The sequence below is a fragment of the Anser cygnoides genome, chromosome 13 (assembly GCF_040182565.1).
Source record: "Anser cygnoides isolate HZ-2024a breed goose chromosome 13, Taihu_goose_T2T_genome, whole genome shotgun sequence".
NCBI lineage: Eukaryota > Metazoa > Chordata > Aves > Anseriformes > Anatidae > Anser > Anser cygnoides.
The window spans coordinates 13,402,786-13,426,346 of record NC_089885.1 but is presented as its reverse complement, the minus strand read 5'-3'; the positions used below and the strand labels follow the sequence as shown (position 1 = coordinate 13,426,346).

General features: G+C 51.4%; 1 protein-coding gene and 1 long non-coding RNA gene across 11 annotated transcripts in view; one reads left to right on the top strand and one right to left on the bottom strand.

Annotated features, from left to right (window-relative positions):
* Positions 1–1,950: 1,950 nt before the first annotated feature.
* On the bottom strand, positions 1,951–3,360 carry LOC125184132 (uncharacterized). Its single transcript, XR_010834868.1, has 3 exons — positions 3,218–3,360; positions 2,492–2,698; positions 1,951–2,335 (listed from the first exon to the last, which is right to left on the bottom strand). It is a non-coding gene; the product is annotated as an uncharacterized lncRNA (long non-coding RNA).
* The window catches only part of MBNL3 (muscleblind like splicing regulator 3), a 100,551-nt gene continuing 79,609 nt past the window's right edge, over positions 2,620–23,561 (top strand). For 4 of the 10 annotated variants that reach the window (XR_010834867.1, XM_067005255.1, XM_067005254.1 and 1 more), the window contains exon 1: positions 3,491–3,630. Coding sequence is in view for 1 of the 10 variants with exons in the window: in XM_048075040.2 (XP_047930997.1) it covers positions 2,718–2,756 (39 nt within the window). In the remaining 9 variants the exon portion in view is untranslated. Of the gene's footprint in view, positions 2,757–3,209; positions 3,349–3,490; positions 3,631–4,256; positions 4,687–23,561 lie in introns of those variants that run through there. The other 6 variants (XM_048075021.2, XM_048075040.2, XM_067005253.1 and 3 more) reach the window with 6 other exon arrangements.

Sequence of the window (23,561 nt, the reverse complement as noted above, 5' to 3'; positions counted from 1 at the left end):
GTGCTTGTTAACCGGGGCATGCACTGGAGTACAGAAGGTTCCCAAAAACCGGTACGTGGGGCAGTTCACATTCTTCGGGCAGTGTGTGGAGGGCTGAACACAGTCCCAGCCACAGTCCCCCACTTCCCTGAGTTGATACGTCTTTCCCAGTGGAAATTAAATATGTTTTTCCGTGAAGAATGTAAGTTCTTGAGAGAGCGATAAGAAGTGGCATCATCGGGAAATCTTGCAGTCAGCCGCGGGTGTACCAGACTTCCCTCCCCCTGGGCTGGGTATCTACAACAAACACCCTACAGCACTCGGGTGCCTGAAGGATGTAACATGAGACTCTGGGCTACAAAACTTGTACATTTTGAGTTTTCAGGGAGTAAAATGAAGCACAAATCACTGGGCTCCGTGTGGGAAATGAAACAAAAGAGCCTGTGAAATATGGGAGGGGGGAATCAGACTGAGCGGTCTCTCTCTGCATTCAAAGCGCCTATGAACATCGTTGAAGCGCCATGTGACTGTGTGATCGTTTTGCATTTCTGGAAATTGCTCTGCAAGGTGCTGGGCGATAGCGAAAGCCAGCCCCTGGCATTGCATGGCTCCCAGCACTGCTGCACTGTCACACCAGGAGCTTTGTCGTACAAAGAAAGCACAACTGGAGTCTGCTGCTTTGTCCCTGTTATAAGCAGGTAAATTAAAGGTTAGAGAGCCTGTAATTTGCTTCAGGATACGGGGAGTATTGGGGCAGGACTGGGACCCGAGAGCCCTAGCTGGCAGCCCCTTGCTGCGACTTCTGCATGCCAGCTTCATTTGCTTTGTTAAAAATAACCTTGTTTATAACCTCTGTTTCATGATTCAGCTTTTCTGCAATCAACAACCGATCACCATCAGAGCAGGGTAGCATCAGATTTCGGGAGGAAGATGCAATAGGATGGTGCAGCTCAGGGATGCTCCTTGCAAAAGGGCAGTTCCATTAAGGAAATGAGGGATACCTTGTCAAAAGGCTGCTCTTTTTGGAGAGGAGTTCTCCTCTCCGAGATCCCTGTGCCAAATCTAAAACTGCCCGGAGCTTCTGTTGTGCAAATCCCCACCCATCCTTCTGCCCAGCCAGAAACACCGGTGCCTCATCAATGTGAATGTGGCCCTGTGCAGGCCCAAAGGTACAGGCAAGCTTGGTTTTCCCGGTTTTCTTCACCTCCTTCTTGCCTGTAGGTCAGAACATCAGACATGCGTTGCTCTACAGACTGCAACCTGGAGCCCTACCGGCAGCACAGCTACTGGTTTTACATCTAAGGCAAGACTCATTGCCAAGAAAAATCTCCTAGAAAGTCCTGCGTGCCCGCTTTTATTCCTCACACTGCCGGGTGATGTGTCCCGTGAGCAGCTCAACCCTCCCTGCTTTTAATGACCGTGCTGCCAGGGCTTGCTCCCCACTGTAGTCTCTTGCTGGCAAAAATCTGGCAGGGATTTTTTTTTACTACCGCTTGGATGGTGCTGAGGTGAATAAAAGTGTAGCTGCTGGTGCTACCATGCTCCTCTGGGGACAGAGGTTGGAGCAGTTGCCGTGTGTGTGGGGGCGACGGGCTGATGGCACTGGCTGCCCACGGGCTTGTCCCTGCGTCCTGGACTTGAGCACGGCCCGGCTCTGGGCTGAGCAGTAACCGTGGCAATTTTCACCCCGTTTATCAGGCGGGGAAACTGAGGCACAAAAATGCTCAGGATGGGCATTTTCCAAAAGCATCTGGTGATTTTGGGTTAGCTGTGGATTAACCTGCCACGGTCACCCCACCGGCTGCTTCAGAAAAAGCTGGCCCCATCGATTTGCCCGCAGCCGCCCAGATAACCGGCAGCAGACATAAACAGAAGCCAGACCCCAGAGGCACAGTCCTGCGATGCGAACCTGAGGTCGTCCTTCCTTTTTTAGGAGCTAATCCTTTGTCCTTGCAGCAAGAGGCATAAATGCAATTTTTTTACACATCATTGTGCGTTTAATGTTTAACAGCGGGATCATTACAGTTTTATTAGCAGTATGTAATGCTTTTTCATCTTCAACTGACTTTGCAAACATTAACTAATTGATTTCAACTATGAATCGGCATGGTGGTAACTAGGAGAAGTGATCTGCTCCTGGCCGCAGAGGAAGTCGTTGTCTGAACAGGGTGCAGAAAGCAGGGCTCCCGGTGTGCTGCTCGGACCGCCAACACCGGCGCTTTTATTACAGTCATTTCCATCGGTGCTGTTTTCAGGGAGGGCCATTCCGCATGCGATAAGCGACCCTCGTCTGCCTCTTTCAGCTTCTGGTTGAGCTTGACAAAACGTAGTATGCGTCGCTGAACCCCGTAAAACGCTGGTTTAAAAAAAAAAAAAAAGAAAAGAAAAAGGTGATTGACTCAGTTTTCTTACGTGATCCAACGGTTGCTGGTTGTTTTCAGCTCGCCCTAACAAAAAAGCGCGATTAAAATGTGAGCATTCGTGGGAACGAGACGCTCAAGTCAGAAATTACCGGGGCTGCTTGCAGTCAGACAGCGGGTATCTTTAAGGGCCGCTCTGGCGAGGTCTGGCTTGAGGCACCCTGAAGACGTCTACCAGGAAATCAGCTCCTCGCCTGCAGCGTGCAGAGCGCGCAGGGCGGCTTTCTGATTTACTCCCTCGTCTGCCTCACGTTGCGCCTCTTCTCCCTCGCGACCGTCCTGGCGGAGGCGATTTTCTGCTGTAAACCGGGAGCGAAAATGAGCGCTGCGGTGCGGGCGGGCCGCGCCGCTGCCGAGGTAAGGGCGGCCCGGGCTGGCGGGGACGCAGCCCCCCTCTGCCCCGGGGGGGTGAAGCGACGGTAGTTTTGGGGACCGGGGGGGGGGGGGGGACGGGGAGATGTGACGGTGGCTTCGGGGACAGCCGGGGCTGCAGCCCCTCGGCGGGGCGACACGGCCCGCGGCTCTGGCGATCGGGTCGCGACAGGGCTGGAGGGGTCTGCGGGGGCGGAGGGGATGCCCGGGGCGACTCCGGGGGGAGCGGGGGCGGCTGGGCCGCTGCCCCCGGGCGGCAGGACGCGAGGCCGGTTTTGCGGGGACGGCTGCGGGGGGGGAGGCGGAGGGGGGGGCTCGGCTGGGCCGCGCCGAGCCCCCGGGGCGCGGGGCCGGGCCGGGCCGGGCCGGGCCGGGCCGGGGCTGCCGGCGGGTTGCCATGGCAGCAGCCAGGCGGCGCGGCGGCGCGGCGCGGCCCCGGAGCGTACCATGTGCGCCCGGCGGCGGGAGGCGGCGGAGGGGCCAGCACCACGACGGCGGCGGCTGCTGCTGCTGCTGGTGCCGGTGCCCTGCTAGCTCCGCCGCGGCGGGCACGGCGACCGGGAGCCGCTGCGTCAATGTAACGGCGGCGGCGGTGGTGGTGGAGGGGAGGGGAAGCGGGGAGCAGCGGGGAGGGGGCGCCGCTGAGTGACATTTCCACGCCGCGCGTGGCCGGCCGCCGCGGGGAGGGAGGGGGGGAGAGGGAGAGGGAGGGGGAGGGCGGGGAGGGAGGCGTTAAAATGGCGGCGCGCAGCCGGCCCCCGTGCTAAACCGGCCCCCGTGGCTCGCCGCCGCCGCCGCCGCGCGTGTGGCACGGAGCGGCCGCCCGCTGCCCGCCCGCCCGCTTAGCGCCGCCGCCAAGGTAAGGCCGCGCCGCCCCCCCCCGCAGCGGCCCCGGGGAAGCCCCCCCCCGGGGGGGGGAACGGGGAAGGGGGGGGGGGGGGGCGGCTGCGTGCGGGGCGGCGCCGGGGGGAGCCGCGGGGCCGGGGTACGGGGCTCGGCCCCGGGGGGGGGGGGGGTTGGGGCGCTCCGGGTCTTTGTCTGAGCCGCGGCTCGGCGCTGCCCCCCCCCCCCCCCCCCCCCGAAACACGCCCGGCTGCTGGCGCAGGCTGGCGGAAAGCATCCGCAAAAGCTCGCCCCTGGCTGCTGCTCGGTTCTGGGCTTTCATTAAAAAAAAAAAAAAAATAATATTAATAAATAAATAAATAAATAAAAAACCAACCCGAGCAGCAAACTAACTAACTCGTTTCTGCAGCCGTCGTGGCTGCCGAAAAGTGTGCCGGGCGGCTTTCCGCGCTGATAGCGCGCGGCGTAGCGAAATCCGCCTTCGGAACGAGGCCGAAGCGGAGTTTTAGTCCTGAAAAAGCAGCGCAAACTGTTGGGTGGGCTCCCCTCCTGCTACAGGAACGAGTGGGGGCTTTGGAGGGGGGGGATTTTTTTTCTTTTTTTTTTTTGGACTCTTATTAAGACATGCGCATTTGTTCGTTCTTGCCACTGCACTGGAGTCTGCCTAGAAACAAAGAACACAGCCTGGCGAAGTTGATGCTGGCTCTGAAAGTGTCTGGCTTTTTTTTTTTTTTCCTCCTTCATCGTTCACTTGTGCCGTAGTTAAAAGGCTCTAGATATTTCCCCGAGTTGCCTCCGTGTGTCTGCAGATGGATTCCCCCCTCCCGCCCCTGCCCCCCTCGACCCTGCCAGGCCAGGTCTACGCATTTCGGAAAGTGCAGCCATGATAGAGAGAGCAACTTCTCCCATTTTCACCCAGCCCTGTGGTATGACAGTTCGCGGTAGGTGTGCCTTCCGACCGGGAGCCACCCCCTTGCTGAATCATTGCGGAGCGATGGCCGGACAGCTCATCTGCTCGGGGAGCCAAATATTCCCCTGTGGAGCATGAGGGTGATGGCGAGGCAAGAAGAGAGTAAGAGACCCGTTAGCGTTCGGTTCGGGCTCGGCCGTGCGCTCTCGGGGAGCGAGCCGTCCCCTCCCGCGGCGGCGGGAGCCGTGGGTGCAGTTTGGAGCTCAGGGGCGAAAGGCGCGCCGCTGCCTCTGAGGTAGCGAAACTTGGAGGGCCCGATCCTGCCGTGGAGGCTCCGCGTGTGCCGGGGCTCCGGGCGAGACCGACGCCGGCTTTCGGGAGTGGCGTGGGAATGGGGGGGTGTTGTGCAGCTACGGTTATAAGCCGTGATCCTGGGATGTGTTTGTATAGGTAAGCGTTGGAGCAGCGCCGTGTCCGTGCTGTTTGCCTGAAACTGGGTGCTTGTTTATTCTGCGCTGGTGAAAGTCGTCGGCTTCGTTACTGCGAAGAAATAACGACTTTGGGGGGCTTGGGGCGTGTGCATGTCAATTAGTAAAGGGCTGCTTGGTGTTTCTGCCTTTATTCAAAGGATGCCAGAAAGTATGGAAGTGAGAGGTGGGATGAGCAATTTTGAGCTGGGGTGTATCAAGCAAGACTAAATTGCAGTGGTTGTCGGACATGTAATGTGATCCTGTAATTAGAGCGAGGTAATAGTCTATATACCGCGTTGAAACTATCGAGTGTCTGAGTTGGAGCAGTCTGAATTAAGCAAGTTCTGCTGGGATTATGCAGTAGCAGAAGTAATGCAGTTAAAGTTTCCATAAGCAGCTTCAATGGGGTTGCAGAGATGTTTTCCCCCTATGGGTCCTCCTTGCGGGTATTTCGCTTTTAAGGTAGCGCGTAGAGGCTGCAGCGGTGCTGCTCTCCAGGTTGGAGAAATACCTTATGTGGCACAGTCCTGCTCCTTGGAGCTTTATTTACAAATGAGGGCCTGAATTGCACATCTCGGCCCTAGGGGGGAAGAAACAACCTCCCGAAGGAAAGGGCTCGCGGGTTCAGCTTTGTGCAGCTCGCGCAACTGAGGGGGATTTAAAGGGCTCTGTAATTTGGTCTTAAATCTTCCCTGCCCCCACCACTCTATACCCCCGAAAAGATCTGTGTTACCAAGAGGTCTGGTCTGGAGCCCGCGGGCCGGGGTCTTTCCAGCGCTCCCTGCCAGCGGGTGGGAGCTGGGGGGGCTGTCGGACAGGGCCTGCCTTGCTCCGGGGCTGTGCGGCTCCCGGGCACACGCAGTGCGAGCGCAGAGTTCCCGTGCGTGGGCACTAGCCCTTCTTACAAGTGCTAACTTCCCCTGGTGTGTGTGTGTGTGTGAGTGTATAGATATGGTACATATTTAAATTAAGTCATTTCCAACTAGCGATGGCCCAGAAAAGTTTGAGAGCTATTTTGGCATTTGAGTGTTTCTATTTGAGAGACAGCGGACTGTACAGAAGCTTCTAGCTATTATGGGATGCACCTATAGCGAGAGAAGGTGCAGCCTGTTCTCATATGCAGTCAGTCTTCCCGGAGCAGCCGTGTTTTACACACGTACCTGTTCAGTCTGGATGCGTCTATAACGGGTCTGGTACTATCTTCCAGGAGGTTTGTGATAGACCCACCGGGGTCCGGAGCAGCCCTGATGGTTAGGGAGGAAACTACCCCCTAGGTGCTGTAAGCTCTGTGATGCTCAGCCTCCCGCAATGTCTGGCCGAGTCGGGAGAAGTTGGGGCACGACATCCTCTTCCCCACTAAGGGGGAGCGAGGACCCTCCAAGGGGGGTGAGGAAGTACATCTAGTGACTGGCCTCTTCCCTTAGCTGCCACGGGGAGGTTACCGAAAAGCAGGGGTGCTGGGGTGGCAGTGCTGCAGTACCGGATGCAGTTTGGCATCCACGAAGAGGATTTTCTAGTGGTTTTCATGCACAATTCCACTTCGTAAGCAACAGTGGCCCGCTCTGCCTCCTGCTTTGATGAAGAACGTCTGGCAAGAGGCATAAGTGTTTTTCTTACGTTTTACAGGTCTAGAAGTTTTGTTCTGTGTGTTTAAGGGAACATCGAAGTGGGACTTAAACTTGTGACCCCGAACTGGGGGGCTCTGGATTTGTCACCTCTTGCAGTGTAGTTTGGAAATCAGTTTTGAAGCTGGTGCTGTAGTGGAAAAAGTGCTTCTGCTTCCAGCCTTTTGTTCTCGTGCCTTTGCCATCCTTACTGATTGAAAATAATCTTTCAGAGTAACAACAAAGAAAGTGACACTCTTTAACAGTCACGGCTTCCCTGGTTTGTTTTTCCCTGTGGCCACACAAACAGTTGTGCTGGCACACGGACCTGGGGTGTACAAGCAGGACAGGATGAGGCCAGACTGCCGCTTTTGTTAGCAGCACTGACTTATGCCAAGTTAAAATGATGGCAAAACTGCATGGCTGGTGTCTTGCAAATGGCTCTTTCTTCATGAACAGGTCAAACCACGGCTTTCCTAGGCACCGGCGTCTGCAGCTTAGTCAGGAGCCTGAAAGCAAATCAAGATATTTTTTTTGTGTGTGGATGATGCAGGCACAGGTGATGATTATGAATCTGCAGTCAGAATTTGGTTACTGATGCCTGCAGCAGGACACCCTTGCCATACCAGTGGTAAGAGCTTGGCTTTGGCAGTGGAGCAAACCATTGTGTGACTCAGACATGTTGGGAAAGAACATGCAGCCTTTATAGGAGCAGGCTTTTCTGACCATGAGTGTACTAGAAGTCACGTGTGGAAACCGAGTACTAGAAACACGATGCTGCTCATTCAGAGGGAGGCTGTGCGCTGAAAAGCAGAGTTTGCCTAGGTCTCACCTTCCAGATGTAGTTATAAGAGCTGCGGCTCTTTCACTGTGCTCTGAAAACAAAGTCCGAATGTCCAACCAAAGATCTGCCATCTCAGACAGACACGGCATTGCACATTTGGGTTACCCAGGTCCAGCCTCCTGGCTGGACCCAAAGCACAAAATGTGAGAAAAAATCTTTTGAAACATGATAGAAACATTTGGCTGGAGGGTGATCATAGCCTGGAAGGCAGAGGATGTCTTTCTTTGTTGAACAGTGTGTATTTGCTCTTAAAATCCCTTAAAAGCTCTGAAGCTCAAACTTGCTCGATTTGCTGTGTTTGCCACATGTAATATCGCAGTGAGAAGTTTCAGTTCTGTGTGGGTGAGTTAGTGCAGGAACTGTTCCCTTTTAGGTGATAGGGAACTGGTTTGCTGGTTGGATTATTTTCCAACTGTCTTTTCAATCGGTATATTTCAGACCTCTGGGCAGTGCATGTGTCCTTCCCTAGGGGCATTGCTCAGGTCCCACTTTAGCATATGTGCCAAGCACAGACGCGTCTCTCTTTGCTGAAGTGCGGTCTTTGAGCTGGAGCCTTTATAATACTGAAACATTTTGTAATGCTCTGTTCACCTTTAATGCAACATCAATCGCGGGTACTCCAGACTTTGTACGTGTGTCTTCTCCTGGAACAGACTTCCTCATTGTGTCCACTGAATGTAGAAACGGTATAAACTGTTCCTTTTAGTTTGCTTTCTCTAGGCTCATGTAGGCATGCAAATTGCTGCTCCTGGGTAGGTTGTTTGCCTGAATCAGTGCTTGTGACATTTCCGCAGCTGCGTGCCTTTTGCCTGCGAAGCTGTGGTGGTGCGTGTTCTCTTAAAAGGTGTGTATCCTCCCATTTTTCCATGCCATCTTCCAGGAAGGATTGTCTACCCAGAGCGATGTTATCTTCCCCCATTTTAAGTGGTGTCAGCAGATATTTATTTTTTTCCTTTCTCCCGTCCTGATGCTAAGTACCCACCGCTGGGATGAGTCGTCTTGCGTTACTCACTTGGAGCAAATCTGTGGCTTGGCCTCCAAATTACATGGCCCTGCTCGATAAGGGTGAGGTCCTCGGGAGCCCACGTCAGGGTGCCAGGATCTGCTCATACGCCGTTTGTAAGAGCACGTATGGTGATAGCAAGCCAGAAAACCAGTGGCCTTCAGAGCTCAGTATTTTATGTCTGAGGGCTTCTGAATGCATAAAATCAGAGAGAATGTGTCTGTGTAATCCGATCTGTTCTTGAAAGCCTTGCAGAGGGCTGCATGCTGCAGACATAAGCTGTGTCAATAAGAACTCTATTCACTCTCTGAAAACAGCCTCGTGATCGGGTTTGACTGGCAGGCTTCCTAAGGGAGGGCCTTTTTTGAGAAAGAGCTTGGATTTTGGCGGCAGTTCTGACTGCCTTTTCGGACTCCCACTTATTGTTCTCTCCTTGGCGTGATAAACTTGGATTTTGCTGGGAGGTTTCTTGGGTACAGCGAGAATTTCATGCAGCGTGATAACGGGAGTGCGGCGAGAGTTTCCTTCCTCACAATGCAACCCCTCCGCCGAAGCAGCATTTAGGAACACGAAAGTGACAGATTTAAAAGAGTATGAGGTAGGACTGGAAATTGCTGTGTGGGGGAGATCGTACTTGCGTGCACGCTCAGGGTACTTTATTGCAAAACAAAGGCACAAAATGCACGTCCGTGTAAAACTTGTGGATTATAATGGACAAAATGTGCGTTCGTGCACGTTTATGTGCCTTTTTTCTTTGTTTCTGCGGATGTCTGTATTGCCCAGAAGTGTTAGAGGGTGAAATTCTGCTTTCACTTATGCTGGCATAAATCTGCTGCAAAGCCAGTGTGGTGTTAATGACCGTAATTTGGCTGGTTGTGATTATTTAAAAAAAAGAATTTTAAAACAAAGAAATACAAAACAATATTCTTATTCTAGTTCATGAAGTATTCTAGACCTGTCATGTAGTCTTAAAATCTTGTAGTAAAAATCTGCTTGATAAAAGCAGTGTTTATAAGATTTCTTCGGAAAGCTGAATTTTAATCAAAATATTAGATTGAGCTGCAGTTTAGTATGTAATGTATGTGTAAATGGCTTTTTTGTTGCATTGCGTGAGTGCTATTCAACATTTCTTCTGCTTAAGTCAATGTCTCTGGCATTTAGTTACCATTTTTAACAAAAGAGGTGCTGGACTATCAGTTTTGTATATATATATATATATTTTTTTTTCTTGAAGATCCTGTGGTATATCTGGCACTTCTTTAAAGCTTCAGCTCCTTGACTCAAGTTACGATTTTAAAATTAGCTCATCTGTATGTCTTTCTGGGTTATTCTTGTACCTGCAGAGGAAAACTTGAAAACATAATTAGGATGTAATATACGTAAGCTCAAAAAAAAAAAAAGTAACACAGAACTATTGTTTAAAAGAAATGCAATTATCCTTTAAGCCGTTCGAGGCTTGACTTAATTTCCCAGGGTTTGCTGGTGACAACGCAGTAAAACCAAAGTTGACTCCTGATAAATGCCTGTACTGAGTCAGGAGTTTCACTGCCGAAAATGGAGATGGGGCCGTGGGACAGCGGAAGGCCCTCGACGCCCGTGACCAGGCGCTGGCCCCGTGAGGTTCGTGCCCCAATTCCTGTCCGATGAAGGCCCGATCCTCTCTGTGAGAGCTGTACAACAAACCGGTAGTGGTTCAGGTGGGATTAGGACCAGGCCCTAGGAAAACAGCGTGCGGGCAGTGGTGGGTCGTGACAGGCACTGACAGGAAACGCTGGTTTCTCTGCTGCTGCTCAGAACTCGGGGGGGCCGCAGCTGGGTGATTTGTTTTTACTTCCTGTTCCCAATCTGTTTGGGTCAAAAGTAGCGGTGTTTTTCCATATTACGATGTTTGGCTTCATTCTGCGAGGCAGCAATAAATTTCACACTGTGCACAACGTGTTTCTTATATTTCGGGGGCTCTTTATTGCCGCCCTGACTTTTAATTTGGATGGTGAAATCTTTATTGGTACCTCTCTTATTGCATGGACCTGCTTTTCAGGGAAAGCAGAAAGCTTTTTTTTTTTTTTGTCTTCTTTTTCCTTGCCGTGTTTTGGAAAGCCTTTGCAGCCACGGGAAGGCCGCGCTCCGGAGCTGGCGGTGGGGAGGGAGGCAGGCAGCAGGCCTGGCGGCCGTCGCTGGCCCCTCCGCAGCCTGGCGGGGACAGCTCAGCCCAGTCCCGCACTCCCTGCTTGCCAGGGGATACGCTGCCAGGGCTAATTGGGGCTGAACTCGTTAATAACATCTGTGAAATGTTCCTCCCGGAGGAAGGTTCTCGGGGCGCAGGGCCGTGGTGCCTAGCGGGGTGCGTGCGCCTCGCGGAGGGCAGGCGGGTCTCGTTCTTGTGGTGGCAGAGGCGCCGAGCTGCTGCGTGTGCGTGGCTTCCCGGTGGGGAAACCCGTCCCCGAAAGAAAACCCCTGAGGACCCCTGAGAGCCCGAGTGTGGCACGTGCTGTGGCGCTGCTGCTGGGCATTGCGCTCCAGAGCGCTGGGTCTGGGATCACCCTGCAGGGTGCGAGGCGCTACCACGGGCCTCCAAGCCCAAAACTGGTGGGGAAGGGAAGGGAAGCGGTGTCCTTTTACACACGTTCTTAAACAAATGAAAATAAGCAGCTCCCCTTATATCTTTAGATACCCTTTGGTGAAGTTATTTTTGTACAAAAAAAGAAACAGTAGCATGGAGCTGTTAGCAGGGTTACACGGTAGCACTAAGAGGTAACTGTCTGTCCTCTTTCCCCCAAAGTTTGCAGATGCCTGCACTATACCCCTGAGGAACCCAGAGCATGCAGGTGCCTTCATGCCCTCGGACAGGCTTCCCGGCTTATGGCGCTGCCCCCCTGCCTTGTAGTTGCTGCATTTGATTCTGGGGTCCGGAACCGAACACCTCAGCCCTAGGTCCTCGCTCGACCTCGGTTTGTTCCCCAGACCAAGTCCTCCACCTGCAAATTTGGCGTGGCTAATTGCTGAGTAAAGTGCTTTGTGCAAGAGCCCCTGCGCCCTTCCTTGTGCATGGCCGTGGTAACAGCTCCCGTGGGCTCTGACGTGCTCTGGCTGATGCAGCAGCACCTTTCGTGTGGGGCTTGAGGAAGCAACGCTGCAAAGTCAAATTCATTATGTGACACATTCAATAGCTGATGCTTGGATCTCAAGGTTGTCCTACGTTAGGTGGAAGGTTATACTTCTGAAAAGACCCTGAGATCGATCCGTAACATACAGGGAAGTTTCTGGTGTATCTGACAATAGATTTACTTATTTACTGTATGGTGCCACCATCTCATCCCTATAGTGATACCAGATTTGTAAATTCAGCACAGCTGTAGAGTCTGTCCCAGATTCCCTCGGGTGGGTGACTACACTATTTTGCATACCAGCTTACATTAGAAGCAGTTTCTCCCCCAGGTCTTGGAGCATCTCCACCTGCTCAGCCAACCTGGAGGACGCAGTATCTGGCAACAGAGCATTTGGTTGCAAAATGCTGTGGGATTTACCCTTATCATAGGGTCTACACCCAATTCTTCTTGTGTCTCTGATATAGATGACTTCCAGGTGCAGGTAAAGAGAGAATCAAACTTGTGTGGAAGTTTTGTATGTGGGGGAATTGTGGAAGCTGCATGTGAGAAGCATTGCCAAGGCTGCTCGAGTACCCATGGGCTCCGCATGGAATGGAACCTGCTGTTTCATGCCCTTCAGAGGGGTTTTGGCACTGAAAGGTACAGTCTCTTTCCTCTGTTGCAGTCCTCATTCCTCTGCCTTGTGCTTGGTCTCATAAATGTTTGTCCTGGCCAGGAGGGAGGGCAGGAATGAGCCCTGGGGCCCCGTGGGAGGGCAGAACTGCCCAGGCCGATGGCAGCCTGTGCTTGGGTCAGCTGGAAGTGGTGGTGAAATCGGAGCTGGAGGCTGCCCAGGCCTGCAGGAGAGCGTCTGCGCAGGTGGGGCCGAGCTGCTCAGTGACAGCCTTTTGCAAGGTGCTGTGTTTTGTTTTTTTTTCAAATTCAATAAAATGCTAACTGTTGTAGTTACATACCAGTTATTAAGAGTAGTGCTTAATACAGCTGTTGCATGAGCCTGTGAGCGAAGGCAGGTGCCTTTTACCAGTGGTAACTCCCTTTCTGAAACAAAAGGACTGGACAGTTGAGTTGGGCTGATCGCGTGCTGCTGGAATTCACCACAAAAAAAAAAAAAATAACTGCACACAGGTGCCCGCACTGAAGGCTTGGAAATGCGTTGCCACTGTGGGGACCGGGTGAGCAAACGTGGGGGCTGAATCACGGAGACTGGCCCTGCGGGCAGCAGCCGCGGCCCCACCAAGTGCTCCTGCTTTGGGGCTGGCAGGCAGGGACTGGCAGCTTGGCTGCCACGGAGTTGCCTTTCCTACAGTGAAACAGAGATGTGAGCGCATGCGGGAAGCCTTTCGTTTAGAGGGGCGGCACGGAGAGGCGTCCCCGGGTTGAATGTGAACGTTCATTGAAGCCACCCGAGTTCAAAACCTCGGTGTGGTCACCGGTAGCAGACGCTCTGTTGGTGCCCTTTGTCTCTGGTGCCTGCGGATGGTGCTGAGTGCTGCCGGCTCCCCCTCCCCAGCAGAGCCCCGGGCTGGACCGTGGCTGTGGCGCTGGCACTCGCTTGTTCTGCCTGAGTAACGCCGTGCTGGTGAGACTTCCCCATTGCCTGGTGAGAGGGAAGAAAGCCATTAGAACTGCAGAACTTACTCACGGAGTTATGCAGCAATTACCAAAAAAAAAAAAAAAAAAAAAAGGAAAGATAAGATGCTTGTTAAACTAACACTACAAATGCTTTTTTTTTAAGACTCCTAGTACGACAAAACTGCTGAGGGGGAGAAGTCCATTACAGTGATTGTAGTCCAAATATAACATCTTTGTGATAGGCAGAAAGCAAAGCTGACTACAGATAGGAGCAAGACTGGGAGGAAGGTTTAAAAAAAAAACAACAAACAGTAATATTCTGAATGGCAGAAGAATGCGTTTAAATTCATTTGATGTCAATAATCTTTGTTATTAGCTGTAATCTGCTGGTGAGAAGCACTCAGTGTTGATTGTCCCCACCCCGCTGCTTCCCCAGAACTGCGTTAATAAGAACAGAGTTTCTCCTGACCTCTGCCTTTAGACTATGAGCTCCCAAGAGCACAAAGTACTCTTCTATATTTTTGGACAGCATCTGCAGGTAGTGAAAGCTGCCACCAAAAAAAAAAAAGATAGCAGTGCAGCTAGGAACGTGCTACTGCAGTCCCAGATCACGTAGCAAGGGCCTGGTCCTGCACGATGCCTGCAGGAGGACGGAACTGGGGCTGTGACTGGATCTCAGGTACGTGGCTGCGTTTAGTCTCATCCTAAACCTGTCTGCTTCCAAAGCGCTTCTCAGCAGGGTGATCTCGGGAGGAGGCTTGCTGAGCTTGGAGAGCAAGAGGGGATACGGTCTGCTGCGTTTGCTGGTGTACACCTTCCTGGGAGATGTACCGAAGGAGAAATATAAATGCAACGCTGCTGATGTACTTGATGTAGTAATGGTAGATAGATTGTGGTGACAAAGAGGCGAGATTGGCTTTGAGATTGTTGTTTGCAAAGATTGAGCTTTTAGTGTTGGGCGAGTGGAGCAGCAGCATCGAATACCTTTGGGTGGGAGGTTATCATGCTTGTCTTCATGCATCTCCCTTTTCTGAGGGAGAGACTGGCAGTCATCCCTGCGCACGCAAGTTTGCTTAGATTTCTGCGGTAATGTGATGTTGCTCATCTGGGAGATTCAGGCAAGTGAGAGAATTAAAGTGTGAGATCTGCTTGCTCATGACCTGAATCCCCTAATCGCAGCCTCACGTAAGTGAAGGTCTTAGGCTGGGTTGAGTAGAGGGCATCTCCATACAAGAAAATGTACATCTGTTCTCTGCCTTCCAGAATTAGAGCTTACTCGTGATGAAATGGAGCGGTCTCCTTGCCTTCAACCAGACCTGCTGCGTGGGCATTGCTTCCCCCGTGGCGAGCGCTCCGCAGGAGCCTTGGTGAAGGTGGGCATGTGCCACCTGAGCTTCCCTTAGCGGGAGAGCCTCACCCGGGTGCCAGAAATGCCTCTGGGGTGAGTCTGTGCCTTTTGGAGCTGTGCCTTAATAGGATGGACTCAGATTAGAGCCTTAATTTTATTTAATTTGAGCTTTGTGCTGCTGGTTTTTGTTCTTTAGTCTGGGAAGGAACATTAGCGTGGTTCATACAATAGTGTGGCCGCTTTCGCTGACCCTGTAATTTGCTTTTGACTGTCTCTGCTTTCTGTGGATGTTTTTCATAGGGTGCTTCGCTAATGCCAAGCCAGTGGTAATCCCACACTTTGAACTTTGTGTTCGGCTAATTCCAGGTTGTAAGGCTGCAGCCAGAAATGTAAGACTAGCTGTTGTTTTTTCAAGTAGGTGGCTAAACTGAAAACTCAATTAAAAAAGAAAAGGATTTTATTCCACTTTAGGTAAACTGGTAAAGAGTCTTTGGCTTCAGTGATGAGCTGAAAAAACTCCCATTTTCTGGCATAGAGGCATAGGGAAGAGCATTTTTGCTAAGAAATATATAGTTTGTTTATTTATTAGATGAAAGGTAGAGATACTTGGCCTTGAAGCGTAGTTTCAGCTGAGAGGTAGAGGAGAAGAGAAAAACAAGTGAGAGAAAAACCTAACGCTGCTTGCCTTTTGTGAAGAAATGCTCCGATTTTTCTTTTGAAATGATCTGAAAATTCAGGTTAGTCACTAAAGCTGAATAAATAATTTCCCTGAAAAAACACTACCTAGCTTGCAATCGTTGCAGACATAAAGGCGGGTTAAAATATTTTGTGAAAGGACTTAAAAAGCACATTTGGCTGGAATCTGTCGTTGTGTAAACTGAGGGGGCATCTCTGATTCTTGTTTTCTGAGGACCTGGCCCGCATCTTGTTTTTAATCTGTTTTTCTCTCCTTTCCCCACCTACTCCTGTGATATGAAAGGTGAGTCTGTGTGGAGGCTTTCTTGCAGCACGTGTTTGAGGAATGCTGTAGAGCTCAGAATTTGATCGGGAGGCTCCTCCTAGGCTCAGTGGGGTTTTGTTTACAGCTCCTGTGCATCTAGTGCAAGGCTGTGCTCCTGGGCACCGAACATGAGCTCAGTACCAGGTCAGACACTAATATTTGGGGTTTTGATCATCCCCCCACAAACCTTTGTAGGAAACACCATGCAAATGTCTTTGAGAACCAAGAAACACCTGTGGTGTTGCCTGAAGGTTGGTGTGAGTTTTTTTTTTTTTTTTTTTTTTTGTTAGCTGGCTGCCTTCTCAAATAAGCTGATAAGAGATTAGTTGCTAATATCTCATTCACAGGTTGATATTTCCACTGCTGCTGTTGATATGCTGCTGGGGCCGAGGTTTTCTGGTCACGAGGTGGACGGAGCACAAAACCAGGCCGGGCTCGGTGTGGGATAAGAAGGCAGAGGGCTCCAGGGAGCCAGCGCCCGAGGGCTGGGTGTCCAGGCAAGAGGCATGGGGGTCCCAGCAAGTTGGAGGCTGTCAGAGGTGTGTGGTAAAGGAGATTTTGCAGGTCTCTGCACGTGAAGGCTCCCAAGGCACAAGACATTTGATGGCAAACTGAAAAAGTAGGGAGATGAGGTGGGGGGGAGTCAGGATTTTGAGGGGGGGTGGGATAGTTAGCTTTGAGAGTGAAGACAGGGAGCTTGTGTGAAGGGATAGATGGAGGAGAGGGGTAGGAAGGGGAGGCAGGGCTGGGGCCCGAACCAGAAGAAAGGTGTTTGGGTGGATGGCAGCATGGTGGGGAGGAGTGTCAGGGGTGTCAGCAGGAGCCTCTGTGTTCTGGGCTTGGAGCATGACTTTGTGCTGCGCAGCTGGGACTGTGCCTGTGCTCCCATTGTTCCCCACAGGATCCAAGGCAAATACCCTGCTCGTATGATGTGTCTGGGCAAGACGGGGCAAGCTACTGTCCGTCTGCCTCTGGCCTGCACCTCCTGCGTGTTGGCTGCGCGGTGTGGGGACAGAAAGGAACGTGCCGAATGCGAGGTGGTGCAAGAGCCATGAGCTAGCTCTTAATTTGTAAGTACTATTGCAGCGAGTAGCTGGGCTGGGCTTGGCGAGGTACTGTTACAGGGTGACATGGTAGCTGGCTGAAGTCCTTTGTGCTAAATGAATGTACCGTATTGACGTCTCTTTGCTGAAGGATGAAAAACTTTAGAAGAAGCTGGATGTAGCAGATCCTTCTGTGTGAGGCCAGGGCTGCATTTGAGGTAGCTTTTTTGGGGCTGTTAATTGAAGGTTCGTGTCCTGTCGTGCAAGTGCTAGGGTGGGGATTTACCTTGCAGAACGTAAAGCCCGTGTTTCCCGTTTGCTTTCTGTCTCCTGAATGCATGTGTGCTTTTAAAGAACGTGAGGTTCTGAGGGAGCCTTTTGTCAATAAACATCAGCACTTGTGCAGCGTGATCAAGAGTCTCGTGGCTCTGCAGGCTGAAGGGGAGACTGAGCAGAGACAGGCCCACGTTGGAGTCCCTGTGTGTTCGCTGTGCCCTTAAGGTAAAGGATTAGGCTTGCAGAAAAGGAACGAGGTCAGGTCTAGACCAAGAAGTAGACTCTGGAATCCAGCCAAAAGCGTAAGTAAGGTTTTTCCTGTAACAGCATCCTAGATGCAGCAGTTGTGTTGACTTAGCCGAAATGAGGCTGACATCTGTAGGTCAGGCCTGATTAAAAGCAAAGGAGGGTGGAGAATAGCTCCACAGAGTAAAGAGGATTTAAAGATAACGGCGGGGGGAGATGCGTAGCCCTTACTTGCAGAATTTGGCTTGGCCTTGGGACTCTTGCCCTGTCTGAGAGCTGGGAGCTCGTGGTCGCCTGGTTTCTTTGTGAGCCTCCGGAGAGCTGTGGCTGCTGCTCCCTTCTCCCCTGGTTCACAAATGTTTCCTGCTTCATCCCTTTCCTCCAAGTCTGTGAGTCTGTGGATAGAAGTCTGACTTGAGCTTTCTCCTTCTCCTGTTCAAGGAAAGCCTTCCTCGCAAACCTTTGGCTTGCTCTAAAACCCCGTGGCAAAGATGGCACCCACCCCTTGCTTTGTTCTGCTAAAGGGTTAAACGCCTGGGCCTTTTGCTGGGTGCAGATGAAAGGTGCTGTATTGCTGAGCCGGGCTGCGTTGCTGAGTGTTATGTGCCAGAGGCTGCTTCAGAAAATATTTCTGTTCCTTTTGACCTCTGTTGCATCTTCCTGCCCACCCTCAGTTGTGCTGGCTGCTGAGGATGCTGGAGACTGTTTCTTTGCTAAGAGGGGAGGAAAGAAGGCAACAGCACTTCTGGAGCAATAACCCTTGTGCTTTAATAGGGCATCATATTGTTTCCGAACTGTGGTTCACTGTCACTAGCTGCTGCTTAACTTATGTTTTGAACATGCTGCTTTCCAAAGGGTTTAATGCAGAGGATCGCCGTCATTTGGGGTAGGTGAACTGAAGCATGGAGAGGTGAAATGACATACTGCCAACTCAGTGAAGGAGCTTGGTGCTGCTGCCACAGTCAGTAACGCAATTAATCGGTCTTTTCAGCGCTTTCCTAGGAGGGGACAGTGAGCCAGGAGGGAACTGGGGCTCAAGCAGGCTTTGAGTGTGTTTAGGGAGGTCTGCAGTCTGCTGCCAACCTTGTGGAAGAGGTGTCCAGCTGCCCTCAGCTTCCCAGCTCCAGTGGCTGTGCCTGAGCTGCCTGGGCTGGCCTCTAGCCTGACGCCATAGGAGGGCTCAGATTTTCTCGCTGGGGACACTGGTACAGCCTGACCGCAGCTCCCCAGGTATTCACGTTTATTTGATTGGAAGCATTCAGGGACTGGTCCAGTGTCCTGACTCTTCCACTGAAAGAAATCGTCATGGAAAAATGGCTTATTTGATTAGATGAAAATTTATGTAGTAAGAATCTGGGAGGAAAAGTGTTCTTGGTTTCTCCCTGAAGCAGGAGTTTCTAAAGTTTCTAAATGAAGTTTCTAAATGAAAACCGTTCTTAGCAAGATAAAAATAGAGAATTACTTGATGGGGAAAGTACTGACTTCCCTACCAACTCCGAGTGGCCTTTGGCTGGGAGGAAGTGGGGAAATTAGATCAGACCTGGTGGTTTTCCAGTGAAGTAGCTAGAGTTACACCAGGGCCGTGTTTTGCCCCTCTTAATTTAAGGGGTATATGAATTGGTATGAAAATTTAATATAAAGTCCTGCCAAATAATACTCTCTATAGAACTTGCCATCTGCACGGCATTGCACCATGAAGTGTCCCCAGCGTTGCATGGCAGTGCTCTTCCCGTTCAGGCGCTCAGCCCAGCTAAATGGCACCGATAGTTGTGGTAACTGTTCACATCAGCCCGTTGATAACTTTTACACTTGGGGAAATAACAGCGCAAGCCCTAATACCCTTGCATAGAGTTCTGGGCCTCTCTGTCAGGAGAGCGGCAATTGTTTGATGATTTTGTGGAAAATAAATGATCTCAGCTCTCATTGTAGTCCCTAAATTCATTTTCAGCTGTGACAAGAGCCAGGATTTAAGCCTGGGTCCCCAAAAGTAAAATGCAGTTAATTAGCCCACTCTATCATGTAGCTGTTCTCGGTTTAACAAAGGCAGTACATTCAGCCAGGCAGTTCTTGCTCGCAAGTGACGCTAACCTTTTGAGCTGCACGTATGGCAGTGTGCTTGCTCAGAGCCTAAAGTCCATATGTTTGCATCCCTTTTCAGCCGTGCTTCTTAACCCCTCTGTACAGCCTCATTATGATGCTGCTGATCTCCGATTGAGAAACTTCTGGCACCAGTGTGTGTGTGTGTTAAGCTTGAGTGATGATTTGTGTTACGGCGGTGGCTGTGGGTTCGTACCAAGATCGGTCTGCTGCAGAATAAGAGGGGAGAGGGCTTTTACCCTGAGGAGCACGTAGCCCTCAGCGTGAACATGCAGCGCTTGGTTTCTGGGCTCAGGAGGGATGTGTGAGCGCTCATTCTGAGCCCCGGCTTCCTGTTCTTGCTGGACCAGATCTCCTCTCAGCCTGGAAGCCTGTTTGCATCAGATGCTGATAAGCAAGAGCTCCACACCGGATGCTGCCGTGGGACATCAGGTGTGGTGAGGTGCAATCTGCAATAGGCCAGCAGAGTGAAGAAGTGCTGTCACTAGGCGCTGTGCTGCACTTCTCCTGGCAGGTCAGGGGGTGTAGGGGACACTTTTGCTTGCCATCTCCCCATTTGTACAGGTCTAGCCCATAGAGAGGATGGGGCAGGGCAGCGTGCTTCCTGAACAGGACAGGCTGTTGGGAAGTTTTCCTACGCAACCACTGACCTCAGGCAGGGCACTTATCTCTCTTCTGCAAAGGGACTAAAGCTTGGATTACAGTTTCTTGATGTTCGAGTCCTTCATAATACCACAAGGGTATACAAGCTCAAAATATTATTTTTCTTTGTGTAAATATGAAAGTTTGTCTGTTGCCCCTGCAGTGTCAGAGCATTTAGTAAACTGGGGCAGGGGGAAGGGTCCTTAGTCTGGGTATAACTGCTGGCAATTTTCCGGGGGAGAAAAAAAAAAGCAGTGCCTGCACTTTATAAGGCATAGGGCCTTATTTTCAGACCCTGGCATCTTTTTCATAGAATCGTCATAGGATGGCTCGGCTTGGAAGGGACCTTAAAGCCCATTCAGTTCGGACCCCCTGCCATGGGCGGGGATGCCACCCACTCGGTCAGGTTGCCCAGGGCCTCGTCCAACCTTGAACACCTCCGGCATGGGGCGTCCACAGCTTCTCTGGGCAGCCTGTGCCAGTGTCTCGCCACCCTCTGAATATTTAGATTCAGGCTGCTCGGTAAGCACACATAGTTGGCTGCTTACAGAGATGTGCGCTCACTGGTGTCGTAATCCAGAGCTTGTGTTTGCGGGCAGTGCCTCTTGGTTGAATGCAATCCCTGCACAAAAAATCGTCTGTATGTAGATACTAGGATGTGAACAGTGCTGGCTGTGTGACTGGATAACGGGGTCAAGACCCCCTGAAAATAGAAGCATATTGATGTTGTTAGCAAAAGCTGTGGAGCATGTTTTCCTTGAAAATTGTTATTCAATATTGTCCTCGGTGTCTTTGAATTAAACATACCGTACAAAATGGCTTGCTGGAATTTTGACTGTACTGGAGGATTGGATATTGGGTAGTCATTAGCAGCAGCCAGAGATGGTAGCATGACCTACTGAACAGACAGCAAGATGCATAGGCACTAGCAGCAGGGAAATCTAAGATGAGAAGGCATGGAAATATATGTACAAGGTAAAACTTGCGCAGCCAGCCCTTATGCAGCAAATAAAGCAAGGTCTTACTGACCTTGGCAGCTGTACAGGGCAGCCTTTGCATAAGAATGACTTGTGCTTAATATGCTGGAGAAATTATTCACGGACAAATATTCTTGTTTCCTGCAGCACTGGGGATGCGATCTTCTTACTCCACCTCCATTTGCAACGTAGAAACACGAGTGCATTGTGGACAGGGTAAAAAGAGCACCTGACTCCCCGCAAGCTCTTTGAGTTTGTTTTTTTTTCTGTGGTCTGGAGAAGGAATCTGGTACCGTCCTGCCTGAGCTGAGCTTTCCCAGTGCCTTATAGCAGCCACCTTCTCTTGGAGACCTGGCGATGGCTGGATATAAAGGCAGCGTGGTGGGTGTCTTCCTTAATTAGTCCACGCGGTTTGTGTCTTCTAACAAGAGCTCTGCTCTGTTGCAGGCACGCAAAGTAGTAACAAGGAGGATTGATAGGAAAATGCTAGTGTGGAGGAGGGTGGCGTTATTGCTCTGTGAAAATGATTTATTTTTTGGGGGGTTTTTATTTACTCACAAATCTAGGTGTCTGCTTCTCTGGAGCTGGGTCTGGGCTTGGACTGTCCAGCCCCCTGGTAAGCCCCCTGCAGAAAGATTGTGTTCTTGGCTCCTCAGGGGCAGGACGGCATGGCGCCTCAGAGGAGCGCCTTGCACTCCACGTTGCGCTGCGGTGAGGCAAGCAGAGGGACCTCGACCTGCAGGCTGGCACGGTGCACGCTGCGTGCCGGGAGATCCTGAGCTGGCAAAGCTTCGTTTTCCCCGACTTCCCTGTCGGCATCTCCTGTGCTCCAGTTCTTGCGTGCAGCTCCGAACCCGGCCAAGTACGGCTCACCTGCTATCCCGCGTGGGCAGGAGTCACCACGGAGCCTATAAATGGTGGCTCCCCACATCAGAGTCTGGTCCCTCTCCAGCCGAGACGGGGGTGGGACAGATGGCCCCTGAGCTGGCCGGAGCCTCCGCTCGGCGTGTCCTGGGGCCTGGCCAGCGCCCGCGCCGCCGCCGGCGTGGGGTCTGCGCCTGCTCAGCTCCGCGTGGGCTGGCAGTCGCTTCCCCTGCTGAACCGAGTCGGTGTTTCGCCCAGCTCCGCGGCTATCTGCTAGCGCAGATTCTCGCTGCTTACTTGGCGCCGTGGGTTTTTCTTTCTCGTCCTCACCCGCTGAAGAGATCAGTGCAATAAGTGCCCGCGTTCAAGAACAAATCCCTCTCGCGAGTTTTGTCGGAGCGAGGTCTGCCCAGGGCTGTTCCTGAGGGATATCGGGAGAGGGTCGGAGATGGTGTTTGTTAATAGTGATCACGGGGAGTGTAATTAATGTGGGTATAAAGTGTTAAATGTTAAATTAAAATGGGGGATTTGAAAGCAGTCAATAGATCAATTCTGAGGCTGGGATGAAATGCTCAGACTTTGAAAGAATAATCAGATTTCCAATAAAATCTCCATTGTGTATAATTAAAGGGGTTGCAATATTAAATCAGGTGTTAAGGGAATGATACTTAGAGGATGCTGGCAGAAGAAAGATCCAGACAAAAAGAGCCCACCTATCTGCAAGCAGAGCCCCTGGCTGGGCAGAAATGGTGTGGAGAGTGGGGAATGCACTAAACTAGCAACTAAAATCACAAAAAGAGGAGGGCGATGGGGAAAGCTGCAAAGTCCCTGCTGCAGTGCTCAACATCAGGCCGGCTTTGTCCTGGCAGGTCCCTTGTACTCCATCCATCCATGTGCATGGATGTCCATGCCTGAGGTCCTCGTGTTGGCAGGCCAGCCTTCAGAGAAGCGAGGGCAGCATGTCAAAACCCACCCCAGCAGGGACTATCCCATGTAAAAGTCTTCCGAGGAGAGAGGGGGAAAAAAATATTAAGTTACCAACCAGCACCACGTTTCAGTGATATCCCAGCTAGTCGATAAGAGCAGAGGCGTATGATCAATGCTTTGGGAGCTCGCAGAGTAGCAGTTAAGGAGAGGTAAAGTTAGGCTCAGCTCTACATCCAGCGGGATGTATGGGGTGTCTGAGGGCACGTGGTATTTCCGGGATGCTTCTTTGAAATTTGTGCTTTTTTTCCCCTTGCCCTATAATCTGTAAATATGTAGGAAAGGGTGTGGAGTAGCTGCTTCATAGTTTAACTGGCCTGTGAGTAATGGTACCAAACAAGTCCTGCTTTGTGGGGCAGCATCAGGCTTTGCTCTTCCAGTCAGCTTAATTTTCCGATGCTGCAAGCCACGCGGGAGGCTGTAGGAAGCACCACAGTACCCATTCCCCAAATATGTATCTTTGCTCTAATCCCTAAAGGGATAATTCAGAATATAGGACAGACGCAGAATTTGCTCTGGGCTCTGTACCTGTCAAGGTAACATCACCATGAGATGGAGGGGGAAAACACTTCTGTGCTAGATAAGATGAATGAACTCGCTCATTAGCCCTGGGCATTTATTTCCTAACCTTGTCCTGTACCTGTGATGTGATTATCTGTGAAGACGTAGCTGTAAGGCTCTCCAAAGCCTTGAAAGACACATGTTTCGAGAGTATGTTCTCATTTTGTTTTATAATCCCGGTGGCAGCCTCTGCTGTGTAGTTCTGGAGGTTTAAATGCTGATTAGGTTAATGGATTGTAATGTAACCCCACCCAGCCGGTCATCAGTCCCTTGGAAATGCCTTGTGATTGTGATCATTATTGCTTAATTGCAAGCCCTGCCTTACCCGTGGACTTGGCAAGGCTGGAGCTTACCCTACCCTGCTCCTTGAAGAGTGGAGGGTGAAGAGTGGGCAGGGAG